The 22,188-nt window shown below is 43.0% G+C and overlaps 3 protein-coding genes and 1 non-coding gene across 7 annotated transcripts in view; all 4 read right to left on the bottom strand.

Annotated features, from left to right (window-relative positions):
• The window catches only part of LOC126492637 (tripartite motif-containing protein 30A-like), a 399,822-nt gene that overhangs the window by 296,585 nt on the left and 81,049 nt on the right, over positions 1–22,188 (bottom strand). The window lies entirely within an intron of this gene.
• The window catches only part of LOC126492642 (tripartite motif-containing protein 30A-like), a 361,486-nt gene that overhangs the window by 258,312 nt on the left and 80,986 nt on the right, over positions 1–22,188 (bottom strand). The gene's annotated exons all lie outside the window — the stretch shown is intronic.
• LOC126492635 (tripartite motif-containing protein 30A-like) lies at positions 1,045–22,144 on the bottom strand. Of its 3 annotated transcripts, XM_050129165.1 has the most exons (9): positions 22,067–22,137; positions 16,978–17,453; positions 15,175–15,270; positions 14,545–14,775; positions 5,704–5,726; positions 4,263–4,363; positions 4,014–4,040; positions 2,968–3,605; positions 1,045–2,709 (listed from the first exon to the last, which is right to left on the bottom strand). In XM_050129165.1, exons 2-8 carry the CDS (start codon positions 17,395–17,397, stop codon positions 3,004–3,006), a joined length of 1,500 nt encoding a protein of 499 aa, XP_049985122.1. In that variant the 5' UTR covers positions 17,398–17,453; positions 22,067–22,137; the 3' UTR covers positions 1,045–2,709; positions 2,968–3,003. The 3 variants fall into 3 exon arrangements, with proteins under 3 accessions (XP_049985122.1, XP_049985123.1, XP_049985121.1); XM_050129166.1 differs by having other exon boundaries at positions 1,045–3,605; positions 21,955–22,144; XM_050129164.1 differs by having other exon boundaries at positions 1,045–3,605.
• On the bottom strand, positions 2,321–2,426 carry LOC126492687 (U6 spliceosomal RNA). The gene has a single exon (XR_007589650.1). It is a non-coding gene; the product is annotated as a U6 spliceosomal RNA (small nuclear RNA).

A 22,188-nucleotide genomic window follows, 5' to 3' on the forward strand; every position in this document is an offset into this window, starting at 1 on the left:
CAAAAAAAAAAAAAAAAAAACTGCTCTTGAGTCAAGCTTTTAACAAGACATGACTGCTATCAGCCGTGATATTTGGAGTATTTTAAACAATCCATTGTCTTAAAATGCTAATTTTTCTTCCTTGACAGTTTGATCCAATATGTGTAACCTCATGTGGAGTAGTTCTATTTTTTCAAAAAGGTCGATCTATAATGTCATTTTAAATTATTATAATTCATTTGCATCTAAAAATTTAATCTGTCCTTTTATCTTGTTAATTCACCAAATTCTGGTTGGGGGAAATAAATGGAAAGTCACAGTATTGGAGAAATCAAATAATAGTGTCATGTTGAAGAATTCCTTACCAACAAAAATCTTTCTTTCCCCTTTGGTAGGAACTTTCCTCATTGCTAAGTTAAGACACGAGAAAAGCAACAGTGGGTATCGCTCTAACATTGCGTCCGCCCACTGCGCTTCACTGTTATTCTGCATCATTAGGGAACAAGGAGACCTAGACACTGAATGATAACCACTGACAGACACCCAGATTAAATGTTAAAATACACGGACAACCATCTAGCCGTGTGTGGGCTTTTCTGCAGACAGTGTTCCTCCTGTCTCTGTAAAGGAAGCAGACTTGGGGCTGGGGAGTTGGCTCAGTGGCTAAGAACACGTGTGTTTACACAGAACCTGGGTTTATTCTCTGCACTCGCATGGCCGCTCAGCACCTTCACAGGACCAGGCATGAACGTGGTGCACAGACATACATGCAGGATAAATATGCATACACCCAAAATAATAAAATAAATCTTAAAAAGTTATTTTAAAACTTAAAAAGTATAAATGGACTTTGTGTCCCTTAGGTCTACCATTAACCTCTAACCTCAGGGAAAAGGCTGAAGGTGACCAGGCAAGCACAGCCCTGGCCACCCGGGTCTTGAGCAGTGCCACAAATGTGTCAGATTCCAACTGCACGTAATACACACTGACATTTATTTCAAACAGAGGAAAGGAATTCCCATGAAACACAATTATTGAAGAAATATAATAAAGGTCAGAAAGCTCTGAAGTTAAGAATTTTAATTTTAGCAAACAGAAACATTTACAAATTATGAGAACAAAAAAATCTAGGATTTTGCAATCTAGTTATTTCATTTCTTAAAACAAAGTGGAGTAACGGTTTTGAAGTAAGCCAATATATACACTTTATTTTTGTTTTTGACGGAGTCTCGCTCTGTATACGAGACTTAAAATACACAGCAATTTTCCTGCCACAACCTCCCAGATACAGGGATAGCACAAATGAGCTACCATGGAAGATCTGGTACAGAATCTTAATAATTTCTTTTAGTCACAGTGATAAAGACACTCCTCCCCAGTGGAATAAGACACTATACTGGACTGCTGAAACAAGGCAAGTCTCTAGTAATACTCTATTGTCTATGTTTACGATACACTGAAAGATCAGAATGCCACAGAGTTCAGCCCTCAATAAGGTACCAAATCACCCTCAAGAGTGAGAAAGAAGACGCATACACACGCATGGACACCCTTGAGAGCCCTGGAGTCATGTGATCAAGGGACTTATCTAGGGACTAGAAATAAGACTGGTAGAAAGCCGGTCTTTGTTCCCCACCTGCCCATGGCTTCATGGGACACTAAAACACAGTGTACGGCTCACGGGAATTAACAGACCCAACTGAGAAACTTCAGTTGATTAAAAAATTGCATTTGCTCATTTTATGTTGATGTATGTGTCTAGGTCTCTGTATGCCACAGCGCATGTGAATTCAGAGGGAATATTGTATGAATATGGGTTCAGGGGATGCAACTCAGGTGTCTCGGCTTGGTGACAAGGGCTATTACCCACTGAACTGTATCGCCAGCTTCATACTCATTTCCTTACATTGGCTTGAGGCACCTGCACTCTTTACAGCAAAATTATAACAGAATAAGCATATCGGTTAAGTGTGCTATTCACACCAGGACCGCTGGCATGCTAGAACGAGGATTGAACTCAGGTACTCTGGCCACATTGTCTACTCTCTCTCAATCTGTCTGTCTCTCTCTCTCTCCCTCTAGTGTGTGGATGTGCATGCACGTGCCTGTGTGTGTGTGTCTGTCTGTCTAAGATGTTTTAGGACACTAATATTCTTCAAAAATATAGAACATGTGCCAGGTGCTAGGTGGTGGCGCACGCCTTTAATCCCAGCACTTGAGAGGCATAGGCAGGCAGACCTCTGTGAGTTCAAGGCCAGCCTGATCTACAAAGTGAGTTCCAGGACAGCCAGAGCTACACATAGCTAACCCTAACCCTGTCACAAAAATACAAAAATACAAAACAAAAAAGGAGCACTTCGTGAATGTGTGTGTCATCCTTCAGCAGGGCCATATTAATCTTCTCTGTATCGTTCCCCTTTGGGTAGACATGTTGCCTAGGGGAGCGCACGCACGGCCGACTCTCTGCATATCATCTGTGATGTTTTCTCCTTAGTTCCTTGATGAAGAAGAATCGTGGTAAAAATGGCCTGCTTGCTAAGGGTACATTTCTTAACCATCGACTCCTACGTATAATTCTCAAAACTAGTAGACAAGTTGTTGAAGAACTTCCTTTCTTTTCCTTTCACTGAGGAGTAGAATGAGGTACAGAGACATGAGGGGAACTGAGGCAAGCGCGTTAGTCGTGGAGCCCTTCTCAGTACGCATGAGGCCTTGGGTTCCGTCTCTGGACTGGAGAATAAAAGAAGAATTTGGCAGCAGTTTTATCTTCCATAGAGAAAACTCAAATATTTGTCCTTGAATATATGGTGAATGATTTACTATTCTTACCTAAAATACCAAGGAACTGAGAATATGGCCCAAAGAAATGAATATATTTTATTTACTAGTGAAAGATGTTCACACAGGAAGGCTAGAGACAGCAAATTATCTCCATATATATTTATGGGTAAAATGGTGCCCATGAGGTCGGGTGAATAAGATACACACCAGAGCCAAAGGCCCTCCACAGAAACAGATGAAGTTTTACGAGTCTGACCAGCATACTGTCATGGGCACTGAACATCCCCTAGGATTAAAATATGGAAAAACATTATCAGGAAAGGAATTTGCACAGAATCTGTAGATGAGAGTCCCATGGTGGGAAATATTGTAAAACGAGAGAGTGCCGGCTGCATGGTCGAGGAAAACGCCCACTCGACAGGGAGGAACCATCAGCGAGAGGGTCAAGACATTGGGCTTGCCTGTGAAGGCACACTCCTCAAAAGCATTATACACGCACTTGTTCCACAGCCCTATAACCCAGAAGCCATATTTAGGTTGATAATGTGAATTATTGCTAAGACCCAAACGAATTAAGGGATTTAGGTGACTTTCAGCATTTGAATGAAATATCGGATTGAAGAGGTAGCTTCCATCACTTAATCCCAGAACCCAGGCACCTTTTCCAGACACATCTACTTCCCAATAATGCTTTCCTGATTGGATAGATGGGTAGCCCAGGGCACCATCATGAGAGTTCTCACACCCAGATGCAAAATTTCTTGTTTCTTCTTCATATCTTATTTGTCTTTTGTCTGCAGAAATGGCAGTGTTTGGATTGTTGTTCTCAACCAGCGTCACTTGAACTGCACAAAAATGACAGGAGTGAGTGTCATGGGGTCAGGAAATACTATGATGTTAGGAACAGAAGTTTAAGGCAGGTGGTGGGGGTGCACGCCTTTAAACCCAGCGGGAGGCAGAGGCAGGAGGGATCTCTGTGAGTTAGAGGCCAGCCTGGTCTACCAGAGCTAGTTCCAGGACAGTTAGGAATGTCACATAGAGAAACCCTGTCTTGGAAAACAAACAAAAACAAAAGAAGTCTAAGAAGAAAGTGTGCAGGCTCGGAAGGAACCTTGTGTAGAAATCACTGGAGAGGCAGATTGCAGAAGCATATTACATAGCCTGGGAGAAGCAACATGAGGTCTAACAGAAACATAGGCTCTGCAGGACAGTGGGAAGAGGGGCAGGCTTACAGTGCTGTGTTTTCTCCTTACCCCAGTAGCGCTGGGCCTCTGTGAGTTCTGAAAGGACAAAAATTCACAATCTTAAATGCAAGCAAAGGTAATCTAAAGTCCACTTCTGCAGATTGGGCAAGAGTTGAAAACCAGAACAGGGTCAAAGACGAAAGGTCATGTCCCATCAGAGAAGGTCCAATCATCAGTATGTGGTATCTATTCTTCCTTGTCCCTGTCTAGAAGCCACTAGAATCCCAAAGCCCCGCCATGTAACATAGCTCTCCTCACCTTGAAGCACTTGCAGCATGCCTTGTAGATCAGGGGCTCGGAACACTCGTCTTCGTTTCTTGGGGATGGCTTTGGGCTTCGTCAGTGAAAAGGCCTGACTCCTAGAAATTAAAAACAATTAATACCCCAGCCACTACTACTTCCTCTCATTTCAAACCACAGATGCACATGAGCTCTCAAGGATGCTGAGGAGGGTAGCCTGCCATCTGGGGATGTGAAAAGCACAATTGTGTCCCTCCAATTTACTTTCAGTAATTGCAGTGATGGGAAGGCCTTATGTTCTCGGAATCATGGTTCTTGCCTTCTAAAAATGAAACAACTTATTTTCTCCCACTCTGTCTCCTTGATAAAATAATAAATTTTAAAACAAACCAAAGCTAAGGTAGTTGGGAGAAAACGGTGTGGAGACATATTTTCATGAATGTGGATTCTTGGGGAAAAATCAAATAGTAGAGTACAGAACACACACCTTGGAGCTCAACACAAATCAAGTATGGGAAATACATCTGGGAAAGTCGGATGGCTTCAAAACCTTTAGCCAATATAGAGAATTGCAGATAATACCTAATTTTTCAGGCTCTATTATAAAGATTACAAACAGTTGGAAAAGACAAGGATATCAAACTAATACTAATATGATCCCAGTGTCTTAGGAAAATCCTCGGTGTGGTTATGTGGGTGTGCTATCTAGAGGCAAGCTTGTCATCTCCTGTACAGTATGGGATGGAAATGGACCAGTCGCTCATACCTGTATCAAACTGGTATGTGCAGAGATTCAAGATTATTGTTGCAAATCTAAGTACATCCAGAAAGACTGGATGTCTTCTTTTTTACTTATTTTATTTTTTATGATTTATTTAAATTTTTGTTTTATGTGCATTGGTGTGAAGGTGTCAAATCTCCTGGAACTGGATTTTCAGACAGTTGTGAACTGCCATGTGCGTGCTGGGAATTGAACCCAGGTCCTCTGGAAGAGCAGTCAGTGCTCTTAACCTCTGAGTCATCTCTCCAGCCCCAAGACTGGATGTCTTCTAGTCTCAGGAGAAAATAATGTGAACATATAGGAATTTTGCCAATGGACAATTCTGTGTACTTTGCAGACATGGAAGCCACATCCCATCTACCATAAACCAAGCACCTGTTAAATCCAGACCCAGAGCCACATGCAAGCACACAGGTAAAGGGCTGACATTACAATGGAGTTAAGAGTACCCCAGTCTTTATCCCTAATCCCACTACTGAGCCAAATAGTTCCTCACAACCCCTTTCTCTACCATAGGCTCTAATCTATTCTCAACAGTGGCAACACACTCGGTCTCTGTTTTTTGATCAGAAATCCAATACTAAATCTAAATTGCCCCAACCTGGGAGAATTATGTTCTACTTGAAAATTAAGTCATTCTTGCCACACGGAAAGACTGCCACTGGCAGCCATACATACCATTTTATGATGTCATCCACTCCCTAGACAGGAACAGAGAAAACAGGAGTTAAGACTTTTCATTAAGATGGCGGGTGAGCATCCTCACAACTGAGACTCTGTGAGAGACAACAGTCATGATAACACACGAGGAGCCATTTCCTACAGTGACAGTCTGTAAATGAGCTGATTAAGGTGGCAGAGATCACTGTGGGTGGCAGGCATCTTCTCCACCAATGGACTCCCAGAGTGCACAGCATGCTGGGACGTGTCAAAGCACTCAACACTATCAGGATGGGGTGCTCCTCACATACACTAGACCCGCAGGAGCGCAGGGGTCTGAAGGAAGCACTTGGAAAGGACTTAGAGCCTGTCCTTGCTCACATCAGAACACGGGAACATGGTGGCGCCCAAGATCTACGTAAGCCACTCACTGCTCAGACACAGCACCAAGGAGAACCGCCTACAGCCAAAGGGATCTGAGAAGGTCATCTTTGAACTCAGCACAACTATGTCAGAAATTAACTAGGGTAGTGTTCTTGTTTCTTCTTTTCTTTCTGTATCTACTCCACTCTTTGACATGCCACACCATGGTTTGGCTGTTGTCTGTGACTTGCTCTGCTAGGCTTTAGATGGTTGTGTCTCTACAGCCTACTCTATCACATCCTTTCTCAGACTTTTCACCCACATCTCATGGGCTTCTCTTCTTAGTCCTACATTTCTTCCTCTCATTATTATCTCTCTTCTTTTAACTTCTTTTTAAATTTATTTTTTAAATTTCTTTTATACTTTATATGTATTTTGTCTGCATGTGTGTTTGTACACCACATTGTATGCCTGCCTGGTGCCCATGGAGGTCAGAGGGTGTCATATTTCATGCAACTGGAGATGGTAGTGAGTCACCATGTGGGTTCTGGGATGGAACCTAGGTCTTCTGCAAGAGCAGCATGTATGCTTAACGGCTGAGCTATCTCTCCGGCCTCACTTTTTTATTCTTTAATTACAGCCTTTCATAGCTTCAACGATTTCTAAAATATGTGGAACCTGACAGTGTCCCAATGTTCCCCTTAAAGATAATTTTTCCACCTTAAGTTTTGTTTTGTTTTTTTTTAAATCTCATACTTAGATTGGAGAGATGGTTCAATGGTTAAGAGCACTTGTTGCTCTTCTTCATAGTGGTTCATTGCCATCTGTCACTCCAGTTCTAGGGGATCCAATGACTTCTTCTGGCCTCCAGAGGCACCAGGCACACACATGGTACACATGCATACAGGCAGGCAAAGCACTCATGCACATAAAATAAATAAAAAATACATTTAGCTGGTTGGTGGCGGCACACAGCTTTAATCCCAGCACTCAGGAGGCAGAGGTGAGACTGAAGCCAGGCTGGTCTACAGAGCGAGTTCCAGGACAGGTTCCAAAGGTATACAGAGAGCCCAGTCTCAAAAACAACAACAACAAAAAATCTCTATTTTAAAAAAATGATTCGCCAGGTGGTGGAACACACCTTTAATCCCAACCAGGTGGTGGCAGGGCAGGAATTCAAGGCCAATCCTTGAATTGGAAGCAAATTCCAAGACAGCCAGGAGCCAGGACTACAATAGAGAGACCCTGTTTTTAAAAAAAAAAAAAAATCTATATTTTCCCATGTGTGGGTGTGTATTTTGAACAGGATCTTGTTCTCTGGCTCTGCCTGGTGCCTGGGGCCAAAGGAGGTCAGAGGTCAAAGGGTGTCAGATTTTGTCAGGAGCCATTTCCCCCCTAACAATCATTACAGAGACCATCACTCTAGGGAGTCTGCAGAGAACCTCACACCCATAGTTATGTTCTATTGACAAAACCTGCCCCTCACCCAATTAACTGCTAATCTTAGCGGAACCCGCCTCACATTCCAGCTATCCAGGGAACCAGGTGTGGCCACTTGTGACTTCTGGCCTGTCTGTCTGAATGTAACCGAGCTACGTGACCGGAACCACGCGGCCTGCGAGATCCCGTACCCTGCCCCTCATCCCTTACCATATATAAACTGTAACCCGTCCCTAATAAACTGAGGCCTTGACAAAGTTGCTTGGCCTCGTTCTTCTGTCTTAGCTCACTCCCTTCCAGGTAGCGCCCCTCCGAGACCCTGGAATAACTGGATTGCGGGTGGGTTACTAACCCCTAGACTGAGTAGCCCACCCAACGCAATCCACAGTGGCGCCCGAACCAGTGACTCGGAGTACGGTCAGCTATCGGACGACACGCGCAGTCCCGGGACAACAACAAGAAGAAAAATGAAGGTTCTGCGGCTGTAGGACTCGGACAGATGGCAGAACGGGAGGTAGGCGCAGGTTCACGTCGTCCCACAAGGGGTGAGACAATCACTTTCAAAGGAAGAGAAATTCATACAGGAATTTAAGCATTCACTCAGGGACAGAGGAGTAAGAGTCAAAAACAGAGATTTATGTGTTTGCTTTATGTATATGTCTTTAACTCCCTGCCACATGGAGCAAAAGCTGACAGGCAGGTTTGCTATAAAGGAGTCTAGACTCAAAAAGCTGCAGCTGCATGTAAATATGCTTCTTTTCCATTTCAAAAATCTTGCTTCTTGGTCAAAAATCTTTAGTTTGTAGGTGTAAAAGTTTATATCTAAGGTAGATTAAGTTCAGTACTGTGTTTCTGTAGAAAAAGTTTTAAGGTCAAAGATTGTGATGCATTCAGAGGATTTTTAGAATTGTTTAGGCTATCTGAGTTTTTATTTCTTTATTATAAGGTTGGGGATTGTTCTTTTGAGTTCTGTATTGTTCTTTTGAGTTCTGTGAAAAGTTTTGCTATAATTTTAATGAACATTACATAAAGTCTGTATGTGAGTTCTGTGAGAAATGTTGCTATAATTTTTAATGGACATTTACACTGAATCCGTAGACTGCTTTCAGTGAAATTGTCATTTTTGCTGTGTTTCTTCTGCTTTCGCAAGAAAGTAGGGGATCTTTCAAGATTTAAAATTCTTATCCGACAATTTTCGTTTGTACGGCCCGCTCTTGGGTGGGAATCATAATGTTTCAGCTTGAGGTTCTTTCCTGCTGCCAGGTGTTGCTTCAGGCCTCTCACTAAATTTATCAAGGGCCAGAGTTATACTCTTAGCAAGTGATAATGGTTAAAAGTAAAAAACATTTCCGCCTTCACAGGCAGAGATGACGGGACCCAAAAACTTTTGTCCTGCTTGCTTAAAGTCACTCCTAGATATTTTGTGGTATTCATGGATATTTAAAAGGATGATGTCTCATTTATCCTAGGTGTAAAAGAGATACCTTTGGGTTATTTTTAGATTCTGGCTATGATAAAGTTCTGCTCTGGGCATGGCAGAGCACGTGTCCTTGTGGTATGGTTAAACAACTTTGTATTTAGGCCCAAAAGGGGTACTGCTAAGTTTTGAGGTAGATATTTGCCTAATTTTACATAATGGAGGTCCCTCACTGCTGGGGAGACTCTCACTCAGGTCTTGGAGGGCGCGCCCCCCCCCCCATGGCTTGCCAAAGACCGTCCTTGCTGAGGTCGCTTACACGTGGCCTTGGTTGGTGGGGGAGGAGTTCGACCCCCAGTGACCGGAAAAAAGAATTTTTAAGAAGACCACAGCCCGGTGGTCCAGAAAGGTCATAAAAATTTCAAAAACCTACGGAGGCTCCCTGCCTCTCGGGACCACTCCCAGTGTCATAATCAGCTAGTTCCTAAAACAGTACTGTGATCATTGCAGCGGGAAAACTAGTTTTTCAGGATTGCAGTTTCTCGGGGATTGCTATCAGGATTGCAGTCTGGTTTTGTATTGAGTTAGTTCCTGGTGCAGGGTTGCTGAACAGGCTAACCCTGGATTTTTGATTCTCCTCTTCCTGCTGAGAGGGCTGGAGAGATGGCTCAGTGGTTAAGAGCATTGCCTGCTCTTCCAAAGGTCCTGAGTTCAATTCCCGGCAACGTGGTGGCTCACAACCATCTGGAATGAGGTCTGGTGCCCTCACAGGCTAGTCCTGGATTTTTGATTTTTCTCTTCCTGCTGGGAGAGTCTGGATTTCTCCAGGTTTTTCAGTGCTGTATGTGATTCAGGGATGGCTGTGCAGTATGTACTTCCAACACAGGTTGCTGCTGCCGCCACGGGCTGCAGCTCACTTCCAGCAAGTTTTTTTCCTACCCACGTTTTCTTAAGCATAGATTGTTAACAATAATTTTTAATCTTGGTCATTTTTACAAGGATAAGGTAAATCTCAGAGTTTTGATTTGCCTTTCTCTGACGGCTAAAGGATGTTATATTCAAACATTTTTTAGGCGTCTCTCAGTCATTTTTGGGTTCGTTTGAAAGTTTTTCAGTTTAGGTCTATAACAAATATTTTTATTGGATTAAATTTTTAATAACTAATTTCCTGAGTTCTTCACATATTTTTGGAATGGATTTATGATAAGTAAAGATCTTTCCGCACTCTATAGCCTTGTTATACAAAAGGTTCTCAACTCAGGAGATATAATTTATGGTTTCTCACAATGTTTGTGCCACTGAGGCTATGTTTACAATGTGGCAAGGTGTACTTCAAAAATTTTTCTCTCTGTAAGGTTCAACATAAAATTTTTATATGCTGAAGCCTTTGGCTCATTTGGGCTGAGCTTAAATTTTGTACATGGAGATGGATATAGATCTATTTTCATTCTTCTACATGTTGGTGTCTAATGAGACCAGCATTACTAGTTAAAAAATGCTTCATTTTTCCATTTTCCTATCTGCAAGGCAGACTTGGAACTTAAGAGGAGGATAGCTTACAAACTTTTGGATGTCCAATGGTTAAAGCCCTACTTATAATGTTCTTATGAGAGATATTGAGCTGCTAGGTAAAATTCTTACAAAAAACAGTTTCCAATAGAGAGCTTAAAGCAGCCTAGCAGGTACTCAAACAGGTAAAGTATACAATAATCAACAAATACAGTATATTAATTATAATTCAGCTATGGCAAATATGTATATTAAATGTAAAACTTATTCTACAACAGTTTTATAAAAAATGCTGTTTATGGCTAAACCTTCTCAATTTTGCCAGTTAAGATATTAAACTCTTAATTTAAAACAGTAGCCTGTCTGGTACAAAAGGACAGGATAACATCTGAAAAAATGGTTTGATAAAATATTGACTATGATCAATGTTTCTTATACTAAATAATAGATTCATTGATAATTTTAAGATTGATTCCTGGACAATTGCCTTTGCTCAATTCAAGGCCAAAAACGATGATCTTTTCCCAGATCATTGCCTGTATTTTGCTAATGTTATAGCAAAAAATCCCTTAAAGGATTTTATGCTAAAATTTTACAAATGGCTCTTCCAATGGAGGAACTACATATATGGTTAATGGTAGTAATAATAATAATAATAATAAAAATTATTATGGAGCATAACAAGACTCCTTGAAAGCAGCTCATAGAAGTTGCAAGCAGATCCTGATGCAAACGGATCTGGCCTGATAACACCAAGCTGACCTTTGCTAAGGCAAGGTGGAAAAGCCCTTGCAATGCATTATGAAAAAACCCGACCTATATATATTTGGGGTCGAGGATGTGTTTATGTTTTTTCACAGAAAGAAAAAATCTGGACCTGAGTCGTGGCTGCAGACATCCCACAGAGGAGTTCCAGAGATGATTGCAGAAAGGTCCTTGGTCCGGCCTTCCCTGCCCCCAAGGAGAAGAGTGCCTGATAACAGAACCTGCTACGCCACTCTGCGGGGTGTCATCCTGTCTCCAGAGTCCAGCCTGAGATAAGTGCCAGGATGTGCTTCAGATAGCTGAATCCAGCTCACCTCACCCAGGAATTCCACCTGCCCTGAAGTACAAATACTGAACTGCCTCTACAGTTTGAACTCTGGTTTGCTTTGAAGCTGAGATGCAGACTAAACATCTGTTTTAATCTTTGGGACACAAAACTCATTTTAAATTAAAATATTAACGCCTCTTCACTTAAGAAGGGGGAAGATTGGGGTTCCTGTCACTGTTGCTCAGAGACTGGAACTGGTGGTATTTGTTAACAACAATGTATGTCATTGTACTCTTACTGAAATTGATCTAATGATATTTGTAACTGCTTATAGAGGCTGGAAAAGGTTTGACACATGCTGTGAAATGTTTGGGTTTAGTGCATATGTTAAAAATTTTAGATATAGATCCCTTTACACTGCACTAATTTTTGGCAAACAGCACTCATAATTTTAATGTGGAGTAGGCATTTAGGAAGGAGGATACCTTAGGCCAGACTAAAAGGTGAATACTGGGTTTGGAAAAAGCCCTTTCTTCTTGTCTGAAGATGGAGTTATTGGTGCCCAAAATTATATCATATCTTTTGTTCGAGGAGTTCCTCACAGTTTTTCATTAATGATAGACGCAGGGACCCAATGACGGGAGTTAGTGTGGATCCTCACCTGAATAGCACACCATACAGAGGCTGTAAAGGCCGGCTCAACATGGCATGGTGCCAGGTACGAGGAAAGCTCTCCACACAGCCTAAGACAGGATGCCCTGTGGTCTGCTTACTTTAATTCTTGCTAGATACCTTTTATTTGAGAAGCTCCAAGGAACTAATGCTAATCATAAGGCACCCCTCTGTTCCCATGAGAGGTAAAATTGCTTCACCATTCGAGAGGAGGGTTTCTACTTGTCCCAGTCCCTTCTCTTTTAAATCTGACACCAGGGTTGACTCTGACTTAGTGCCCTCCACTTAATAACTGTTTGCCTTTATATAAGAGAGGGGGAATATGTCAGGAGCCATTTCCCCCCTAACAATCATTACAGAGACCATCACTCTAGGGAGTCTGCAGAGAACCTCACACCCATAGTTATGTTCTATTGACAAAACCTGCCCCTCACCCAATTAACTGCTAATCTTAGCGGAACCCGCCTCACATTCCAGCTATCCAGGGAACCAGGTGTGGCCACTTGTGACTTCTGGCCTGTCTGTCTGAATGTAACCGAGCTACGTGACCGGAACCACGCGGCCTGCGAGATCCCGTACCCTGCCCCTCATCCCTTACCATATATAAACTGTAACCCGTCCCTAATAAACTGAGGCCTTGACAAAGTTGCTTGGCCTCGTTCTTCTGTCTTAGCTCATTCCCTTCCAGGTAGCGCCCCTCCGAGACCCTGGAATAACTTGATTGCGGGTGGGTTACTAACCCCTAGACTGAGTAGCCCACCCAACGCAATCCACAAGATTTCATGGACCCAAAGAGCTAAGCATACAGATGTGTGGCAGCATATCTGGAGTTCAAACAAGCCTGCCTAGAGCAAGCTGGAGTCGTAAACCAATAGCTGACATACGGACTCAACCTCAGCACAGATCAGCAGATGAATGGACAAAAGCAAGGTGGTCCACGTACACAATGGAGTACGAGACAGCTTTATAAAAGAGGAAGCGCAATCATTTGCGGTAACACGGATGAACCAACAGAGTTTGTGTCACATGAAACAAGCCAGGTTCAACCAAATAAATACCGCATGATATCACGTGACTACGTAGAAGATCTCATAGGAGACTAGAGTGAGTGCGGACAGTAGTTGGGCAGAAAAGTGGGTTGATATTGCTCAAAAGATAAATTCCTAGTCTTGTACAGTACAGTGAGAGGGGGTAGTAAATAACATACTCTTCCAGTTACAAAAAGACTCAGTGTTGCCATCACACAAAGAAAGCAGTACAATGTGGGGCCATGCATTTGTGAGCCAGCTCCATGTAGTATTTCACAATGTATGCATATTGCAAAACACCCTGTAATATGTACGTTTTTATAATTAAAATGAACACAATAGGGAAGTAAGAAATTGAAAAGATGGTGAGGACTTCCTACAACCAATATGGCCTATAAATTTTATAACTTAGATGGAAGAAACACATTCCCTTGGAGACATCTCCAACAAATGCTGCAAAATGCTAACTCTGGGCTGCAAGAAGGCTCAGCAGGGAAAGGCATTGGCCATACAAGCATGTGGCTCAGTCCCTGGAAGTGACATAAAAGTAGACCAGGCTGGCCTCAAACTCACAGAGATCCACCTGTCTCTGCCTCCTGAGTTCTGGGATTAAAGGTGGATACCACCACCACATGGTACATAAAATATTTTTAAGGAGTAAAAATGACCTAAATAAATGTGATACTAAAATAAAATAAAAAATTTACATTTCTTTAAATAGCAAAATAAAACAAAAACTACAATGTTCAGTGGCTCAAGTAGCTCAAATACTTTTTAAAAATACTTCCAGTTCACTATTTCTTGTCTTTTATTATTATTTTATACATATGAACATTTGCCTGCACACCTGCTTGTGCATCACCAGCACATTTGGTACCTGTGGAGGTCAGAAGAAGGCACTGGAGTTCCAAGCGGTGTTGAACTATAATGTGGATGCTGGAATTGAACCCAGGCACTCTAGAAGAGCAGTCAGTGCTCTTAAGTGCTCAGCCACTGAAGAGGGGAGAAGCCTCAACTCATCCTACGGTGGACAACATAAACACCTCTCATAACTACAAGTTTCTTGCTTGCCAGTGTCTAGCTAGAGTTAATGTGGTACTTAAACAACACACAGCTCCGCTCAGAAAGAGCAGGTGCCATGCATACCCATGCCTTCAACAGAGCTCCTCCCCAAACATTATCTTCTGTGCTGTACTTGATAAACTAAATAATAAAGATTCCACTCCTTGTCATTTATGCATGCAATGATTTCCCAGCCTATGAAACTGGTTTGGAAGGAGTTCTGGGAGAGCCTAGAGAGCCCTACTGTCCTCCCCAGAGAGATCACAGCAGCACCGAGGGAGGGAAATGACTTCCAAGTGTCCTGACTCTCAGATGCCGACCTCCTGCCACCTTACCTGCAGCATCTCCATGGCTGAGCACTGCAGCTGATGCTCCACATCTGAGATGAGGTCTCCTAGCAACTTGCTCTGTTGGGCATGCTTACTTTCAGACTCTGCCAGGATGCTCAGAATGTCTTCCCTCTCTTGTGTCAGCTTCTGCAGCTCATTCTTCTCTTCAGAGTCCAGGATGTCTCCTAGTCTTCTAAATTCTGTCTGAACATTTTCTACATCTTTCTGTATTTGATTCTTCAGAGATAAGAAGAATGGAAAGATAATGGAAGAATTATTCAGTCTGTCAAAATGTGCGAGTGCAAGTTTTTTGTTGTTGTTGTTTTGTCTGTCATGATCTACCCATCCCCAAGCATCTTCCCAACAGTGAGAGTTCCAGAAAGCACCACAGTAACAAGTCCCAGGACTCAGTGCCATTCTCACCAGGCTCCCACCATGGTGTCAGCTCCTCACACAGCCAGGCTCAGCTGTCATGCACTCTCTGTGCAGCCCCAGCTCCAAGGGAACACGCAGAGAGGACTAATCAAGGCCTCTTGTCCCCATCAGCCTCCAGGGAATGAAGAGCCAGGGAGCTTCTTGCCCAGGTCCCTCCCAGGCATCAGGCTAACTCCCTTAGAAGGTAGGGTCCCCACTTGCCTCCCAGGAAGTTTTCTCCTTTTGAAGGTCGTCTTTCCAGTTCTCTAATTCTTTCTTGTCTGACATCAGCTTTTGCAGAGCCACCTGGAGCTTCCCCTGTAAGAGAGGAATTGTAGCAGAGTCAAGCTGTGTGCTTTAGTAGGACAGCTGCTCCTAGCCAAAGGCCAAGAAACTCTTCTGGAAAGACAGGAGGCTTTAGACCATTACGTTTCCTTAAAGGAATGTGATATAAATTATGTACATAACATATATATATTCATAAATACACATATGATTTTTGTCTTTTTATGTTTTATGATATTGTTTTTGTTTTTTGAGAGAGGGTTTTTTAGTATCACACTGGCTATTCTGGAACTAGCTCTGTAAACCAGACTCTCCACCAACTCACAGAGATCTGCCAATCTGCCTGCCTCTGTCTCCTGAGTGGTAGGATTAAAAGTGTGCACCACCACATAGAACTTTTAAATCTATTAAGAGCAAATAGATAATAAACATTAAAAAGAAAGCAAACAGGAGGACTGGAGAGATGGCTCAGTGGTTAAGAGCACTGTCTGCCCTTCCAGAGGTCCTGAGATCAATTCCCAGCAACCATATGGTGGCTCACAATCATCTGTAATGAGATCTGGTGCCCTCTTCTGGCCTGCAGGCAAACAGGACACTGTATACATAATAAATAAATAAAATCTTAGAAAAGAAGGCAAATGGGCAAAATCAAGTTGGTCGAAACCGAGAGAATGCAACTAGAGTCTAGGAGTTGGAAGAAAGTCATAAGGTCACCTCAACTCAAAAAGATTCTCCATCCTCCTATCCTCTTTTAAAAAGGTGTTCTCAAACCAGGCAGGGTGGTAAATGCCTTTAACAACAGTACTCAGGAGGCAGAGGCAGGTGCATCCCTGAGTTCAAAGCCACAAGTTCTAGGACAGCCAGGGCAACTGAGAGAAAAACAAGCAAGCAAATAAATTAATAATAAGGTGGTCTCATTATGTAAAGAATCCTTGCTCCAGTTGCCTCAGAAATGTTGGGATTACAGGCATCTGCTACCAAACCCAGTTAAACTGATTTATTTTTTTACACTAATGTGTAAAAAAAACTGATAGCAAGGAAAGAAGAAATGAGGTATAACAACTTACTTCATTTAGTCTTTTTAACTAGCTAATTCATTTTGTGTTTTTGTTTGTTTGTTTTTCAAGGCAGGGTTTCTCTGTAGCTTTGGTGCCTGTCCCGGAACTAGCTCTTGTAGACCAGGCTGGCCTCGACCTCCCAGAGATCTGCCTGCCTCTGCCTCCAGAGTGCTGGAGTCAAGGCGTGCGCCACCACCGCCCGGCCTAATTCATTTTGTATGTGTGCATGTGTGCGTGCGGGCATGTGCCTGTGTATGCCCACACTCGTGCTACCCCAGGCATGTGGAGGTCAGAGAACAACTTGCAGCAATCAGTTCTCGCCCTCCATCATGTGGTTTCTGGGTTAGAACGCGGGTCATCACACTTAGCAACAAGGTGTTCAGTCATCTCTCCAGCCCAACTAAAAAGAATCAGAGCTTCTCTTGGACGTAAAAATCTCAACCGTACACAACAAGCTGTAAAAACATTTGCTCTTGTTGTAGAGTTTGAGCCCTGGTAGATTCTCTTAAGATTAAGCTCAGGGGATTGACCTCTTCTTTCAGGCCTCAGAAGGTACCTGGATGGAATGAAATCCCAGGCCTCTATTCCACGATGATCAAGCAACTGAATGGGCACAAGAAGTAGATTTCATGGTAGGTTCTGCTTCTTGCTCTATTTCCCACAATTTCCTCCCATTTCTTACCTTGTACTCATGGGCCGCCTCTTCAATGAGAGCAGTTTGGTGTCCTCGGTGATCCTGAGATCGCTCACAAAGCCAGCAGATGGCCACCTTGTCCTTCTCACAGAAGAGCTGGAGTTTCTCTCCATGCTTTGCACAGACATTCACCTTCTGCTCCTCCCCTGATCTGGACTTGAACTCCTTGAGCCTCTCCACTATGTTGGCCACATGCCGATTAGGCCTCAGATCCCCAAACAGGTAACTCACTCGGCACACAGGGCAGATGAACTCACCCTCTTCATCTTTGCTCGACTCATAGTTCAGTGTGATGCAGGCTCGGCAGAAGCTGTGACCACAATCTGCACTCACAGGTTCCACCATGAGGTCCAGACAGATAGGACAAGTCACCTCCTCCTTGACATTCATCATGAATTCTGAAGCCATAATTGCTGTGATCCTGGGTCTGCCTGTCCTGACTTCTGACACGCCTGCTAAGGAACCTGCACAATTGAGAAGATGAAAAGAGGGACAAGTAAGAAGGGAGGAATGCTGGGCAGTGGTGGCACACACCTTCAATTCCAGCACTTGGGAGGCAGAGGAAAGCGGATCTCTCTGAGTTTGAGGACAGCCTGATCTACAGAGCGAGTTCCAGGACAGGCTTCAAAGCTACAGAGAAAAGAAACCCTGTCTCAAAAAACCAAAAAGAAGAGGAAAAGGAGAGAGAGAGAGAGAGAGAGAGAGAGAGAGAGAGAGAGAGAGAGAGAGAGAGAAAGAAAGAAAGAAAGAGAGGAACAGAATGAACACTGACTATGCAGATATCAAGGATGGGCCATGACCACAATAGCATAAGGCAAAGAAGCTAAGGGAAAGAAACAATATGAACAACTGAGATAAATATGCAAAAGTAAACCTGTCTTGGTGGCACACACCTTTAACCCCAGCACTCAGGAGGCAGAGGCAGGCAAAGCTGTGAGTTTGAGGCCAGCCTGGTCTACAGAGCGAATTCCAGAACACCTACAGGTGTTATACAGATAAACCCTGCCTTAAAACACACACACAAACATACACACACACACACACAAAAGCAAAAGTAACAATATCTAAGCATTTAGTTGCAGTTATGCATCTAAACATTTAATTACAGTTATCCTATATTGAATTCTGAGAATAAAGGGCCTGGGAAATAGCTCCAATACACAGTACTGGTCTAGAATGCACAAGGTCCAAGGTTTGGCCACAAGCGCTGCATATACAAAAACCAAAATAACAAGCAATTAAAATCAGAAATAACAGACAAGACAGACAAGACTAGAGGTGCGCACAAAGTATAACATAAACAATGGTAGAAATGGGGTTGTCCAAGTTTCCCAAATTCAAAACACAAGAGTTTAAATGAAGGTTAACAATTAACAAGGAATTATGGGACAAAGACAAATGCATCCTGCCACAGAAGTTTAGGCTTCTTCTCTAGCTTGGAGCTGCCAGTGGGGCTGGTGTGCAGAGAGCTGGACAGTGTCTGGTGTTACAGCAGCCTCTAGGACACAGAATATGTGCCACTTCTCAAATGAAGGTCTAGGTCTCAGATTCTGAAACAGGTAACGAACTCAAAGCTCTTTCCTAAAGTTAGTGCAAAACCACCAATGCTGGGGCTGGAGAGATGGCTCAGAGGTTAAGAGCATTGCCTGCTCTTCCAAAGGTCCTGAGTTCAATTCCCAGCAACCACATGGTGGCTCACAACCATCTGTAATGGGGTCTGGTGCCCTCTTCTGGCCTGCAGGGATACACACAGATAGAATATTGTACACATAATAAATAAATAAANGCAGAAGATGTGGTTACAATTGGCACTCACAGGGTCTTTCAGAAGCTCCAGGCAGACAGGACAGGTCACCTCCTCCTTGATCATCCCCAGGACTGATGAGGCCATTGTTGCTGTGGTGCTGAGTCTGTCTGTCTGTATTCCTGACACTTCTGCTCAGGTACCTGAGTGACTGGGATGATGAGAAGGGGGACAAGTGAGAAAGAGAAACTCAGCATTGAACCGTGAAGAGATCAATGAATGCCCTCAATGATAAGGGAAAAGAAGAAAGGAGAGAGATTCGGAAAGAAGTTCAGAGACATGGCAAAGAAGAATGCTGTCATCCTTTCAAGTCCTCTGCTATGTTTCATCCAAAATGACTAATTTCAGGTGCAGGATTGTTATTTCCTTCCACTGAAGACCAGGAAGATCATGTTTCCTTCCATCAGTCTCGTGTAATCGACCTTCTCTCCTTCCCTTTCTTTCCCAGAATGAAATCATATCTTCAGTGTTATAAGCATCAAACTACTCACTTATCCCCCACTCTACTTTCTCCTTCATCACCACCAGTCAGTGCTCTGACCCTCTGCTTACCAGTCTCAAATAGCCTTGTGCTGACCTGGAGTGTACACAGTCCATCTCCTGATTCACATAGGCAATGATTTTTCTTATTGTTCAAGAGAGTCTATTACTTTGTAGACGATTCTAGTAGACTTCTAGCAAGTACGTGAAGCAGGTCACAGCTACTTGTAACTCCAGCTTCAAGGAATCCACCAGCTGTAACCACCCCAACCATCCCCTTTCAAATGTGCATACACATAGGCAGGCCCACAAATATACAACTCAAAACAAAATGAAACTTAGTTTACTTGTTTTGTTTTTACTTTTTCTTTTTAGACCAAAGTGTTTGGTTTTGAACCAAAGGCTACTCCACTATTTGTCTTCTGTCAGGTTCAGTGTATCTGCTTTTATTTTGAGGTCTTTGATCCACTTGGAGTTTTACTGATATGCACAGTAAGCAAGAGGCTAGCCTTGGAATGTTACTGATGTGCCCAGTGAGCACTGAAGAAAACTTATTTTCAAAATTTAAGGGAGGGGGCATGAAGTTGGATGGAAGGAAAGGAGGGCACAATCTGAAAGAAACTGGGGAAGGGGAAAGAATATGATCACCTTTTTAAAAATATTTTTTAGGATAAAAAGATAAATAAATATACCAATCTCAAAGTATCATGTAAAAGACAGAGGTCAAGGAGAGAACAAAGGGGCACTGTTCATTGTTCTAAGTGCTCCATAAGGAAATGAAACAGAGAGAAGGCAGACAGGAACTCAGCAAGAAATTGCACTAACCCTGCCATACACAGCACTATCCCCCCACTGACAGCCACACACACACACACACACACACACACACACACACACGTGTGAACACTGATCTAGAAGGAACCTCTGGGCTACAAGACTGGGTCTCAAGATGTAAGAAGAACGAAATGAAATATCTTCTTTAACCTCAGTGGTATAAAACTAGAAATCACTACAAGAGGGATTTGGGAAAAACTCACAGACACATGGAAATTATACAACATTCTCTAAACTAATGAGCAAAGAAAAAAAATCAAAAGAGGTTTAGAAGCATTCATCACAAGGAATTCCATTGGGTACTGTAGACAGTCTAAGAGGGGAGACCACTGGGACAAAATTACATTAAATAAATAAAAAACAAATAAAGTCTCAAGTAAATAACTTAATTCTTGACCTCAGGGAAGTAGAAAAAGAAGAAGAAACTAAGCCAAAACTTATACGATGGGAAGAGAATGCAGAAAACAGAAATACAACAAAAAGAACAGAAAGACTCTAGGAAAATGTAAGGAATCATCATCTGAGTTGATCTCTCTCTTTCTCTCCAATTCATTTGAAGACAGGATTTTCACTATGCAGCCCTGGCTGCCCTGGAACATCTATGTACATCAGGCTGGACTAAAACTCACAAAAATCTTCTTGCCTCTGCCTTCCTAGTATTGGGATTAATGGCATGTGCTATCTGCCCAGCCGGCACAATATGCAATGAAATAAACAAAACCAACAGGATCATAAGAAGGTTCGTCGATGTCTCCTGGGTGCCCAGATTAGCTTGGGTAAAACCATGAAATCCCTGATCAAACTGGTTACTCTCGTGGTTCTCATGATCTTTTATAATCAGACTTTTTCCAAATCAATCAAGACTCTAATTTCCATTATTTAGAGGTAGAAAAGGGGGTGGCAGTAGTGATGTGCACCTGCCTCTCTAGTGACGGGGAGGTGGGGATGGGACCGACTGAGGGGTTGAAGACCAGCCGGGGAAACAAAAATGTATCATCTCTCTAAGAGACAACAGGAAAGCGGTCACTTCTGGGAGAATCTTCAGATATACTACTCTAGTGAGCCTCCTCGTCCTTCGTCTGCCCATCTTCGAAGACTCCCTTCCCTTGGAACTGGACCCAAGGCTTGAAAAGAGCCTACCCACCCCTGAGCTAAGTCACAAAACATTTTAAAAAATATTTTATAAATGAGGCTCATTGAGTTGCCCATAAAGGCCTTCAATTTCTGATCCTCTGGCCTTTTGTGTAGATGTAATCTCAACATGGACTAAGCACTGCTTCAATTTTCAGGAAATGGCTTAAGGAGAAGAAAACAACAGCGGTCAAGTCCTGGCTTAAAAATATCACAGGGAGTCAGTGACTGGCTAACAAGCTCACAGCCTCTAGCTCTAAACCCAGAGAGGAGCCCTAAGAGTTCCTAGGGCAGAGATTCTCAACCTTCCTAATGCGGTGACCCTTTAATAGAGTTCCTCATGTTGGAGTGACCCCAACCATAGAATTACATTTGTGAAGGGCTCAAGCAACCCCAAAGGGGTCGCGACCCACAGGTTGAGAACCACTGTCCCAGCGACTGCGGAAACACCACATTATAACACAAAAACATATTCAATAAAAGAGGCTCTGACTTAGCTTAGCTGTAGAGAAAGGAACTTTGTTCGTCAAGGTACAATTCAAAATTATAGATTACAAAATGGCAGGAGGCGACTGGACCTGGCTAAAAGCCATCTCTAAACCAGGCCCCTCCCCTCCCCCACCGGCAGTCCCTTCCTCCAGGCTCCTCCATCTGCATTTTCAAACAGAGCCCGACGGCCCCTCCCTCTTCATCCTCCTTTTTAGCTACAAACTCACCCAAGCAAAAGCAATGCTTTTCTTGAAAAAAATCCTCCAAACTCTGTCCCCAATATTGCTCAGCCAACCAGCAGCCAACCCGAAGGTGGCAAAATACGGAGAATTAACGCACCAATCCAGAACTTCCGACTCCAAGGAGAAGAAACGAAAGTTTGAGCCCAGGAAGAGAAAGAGAAACTACAGAAGGAGGACAAACCAATAGCATGCTTCCGCAAAAGCATACCCAGCTCCACC

Source organism: Alexandromys fortis, unplaced genomic scaffold, assembly GCF_014885135.2.
Source record: "Alexandromys fortis isolate MF-2015 unplaced genomic scaffold, M_Fortis_MF-2015_v1.1 scaffold_303, whole genome shotgun sequence".
Taxonomy (NCBI): Eukaryota; Metazoa; Chordata; class Mammalia; order Rodentia; family Cricetidae; genus Alexandromys; species Alexandromys fortis.

What these genes read in the sequence shown, in the direction of transcription:
- LOC126492635 (XM_050129166.1), bottom strand. Translation starts at nt 17,397, where the DNA reads ATGGCTTCAGAATTCATGATGAATGTCAAGGAGGAGGTGACTTGTCCT. An exon ending in AGGAGAAAACTTCCTGGGAG is followed by an intron (nt 14,776 to 15,174) that starts GCAAGTGGGGAC and finishes TTATCTCTGAAG; the next exon opens with AATCAAATACAGAAAGATGT. An exon ending in CATGCTGCAAGTGCTTCAAG is followed by an intron (nt 4,041 to 4,262) that starts GTGAGGAGAGCT and finishes TTGTCCTTTCAG; the next exon opens with AACTCACAGAGGCCCAGCGC.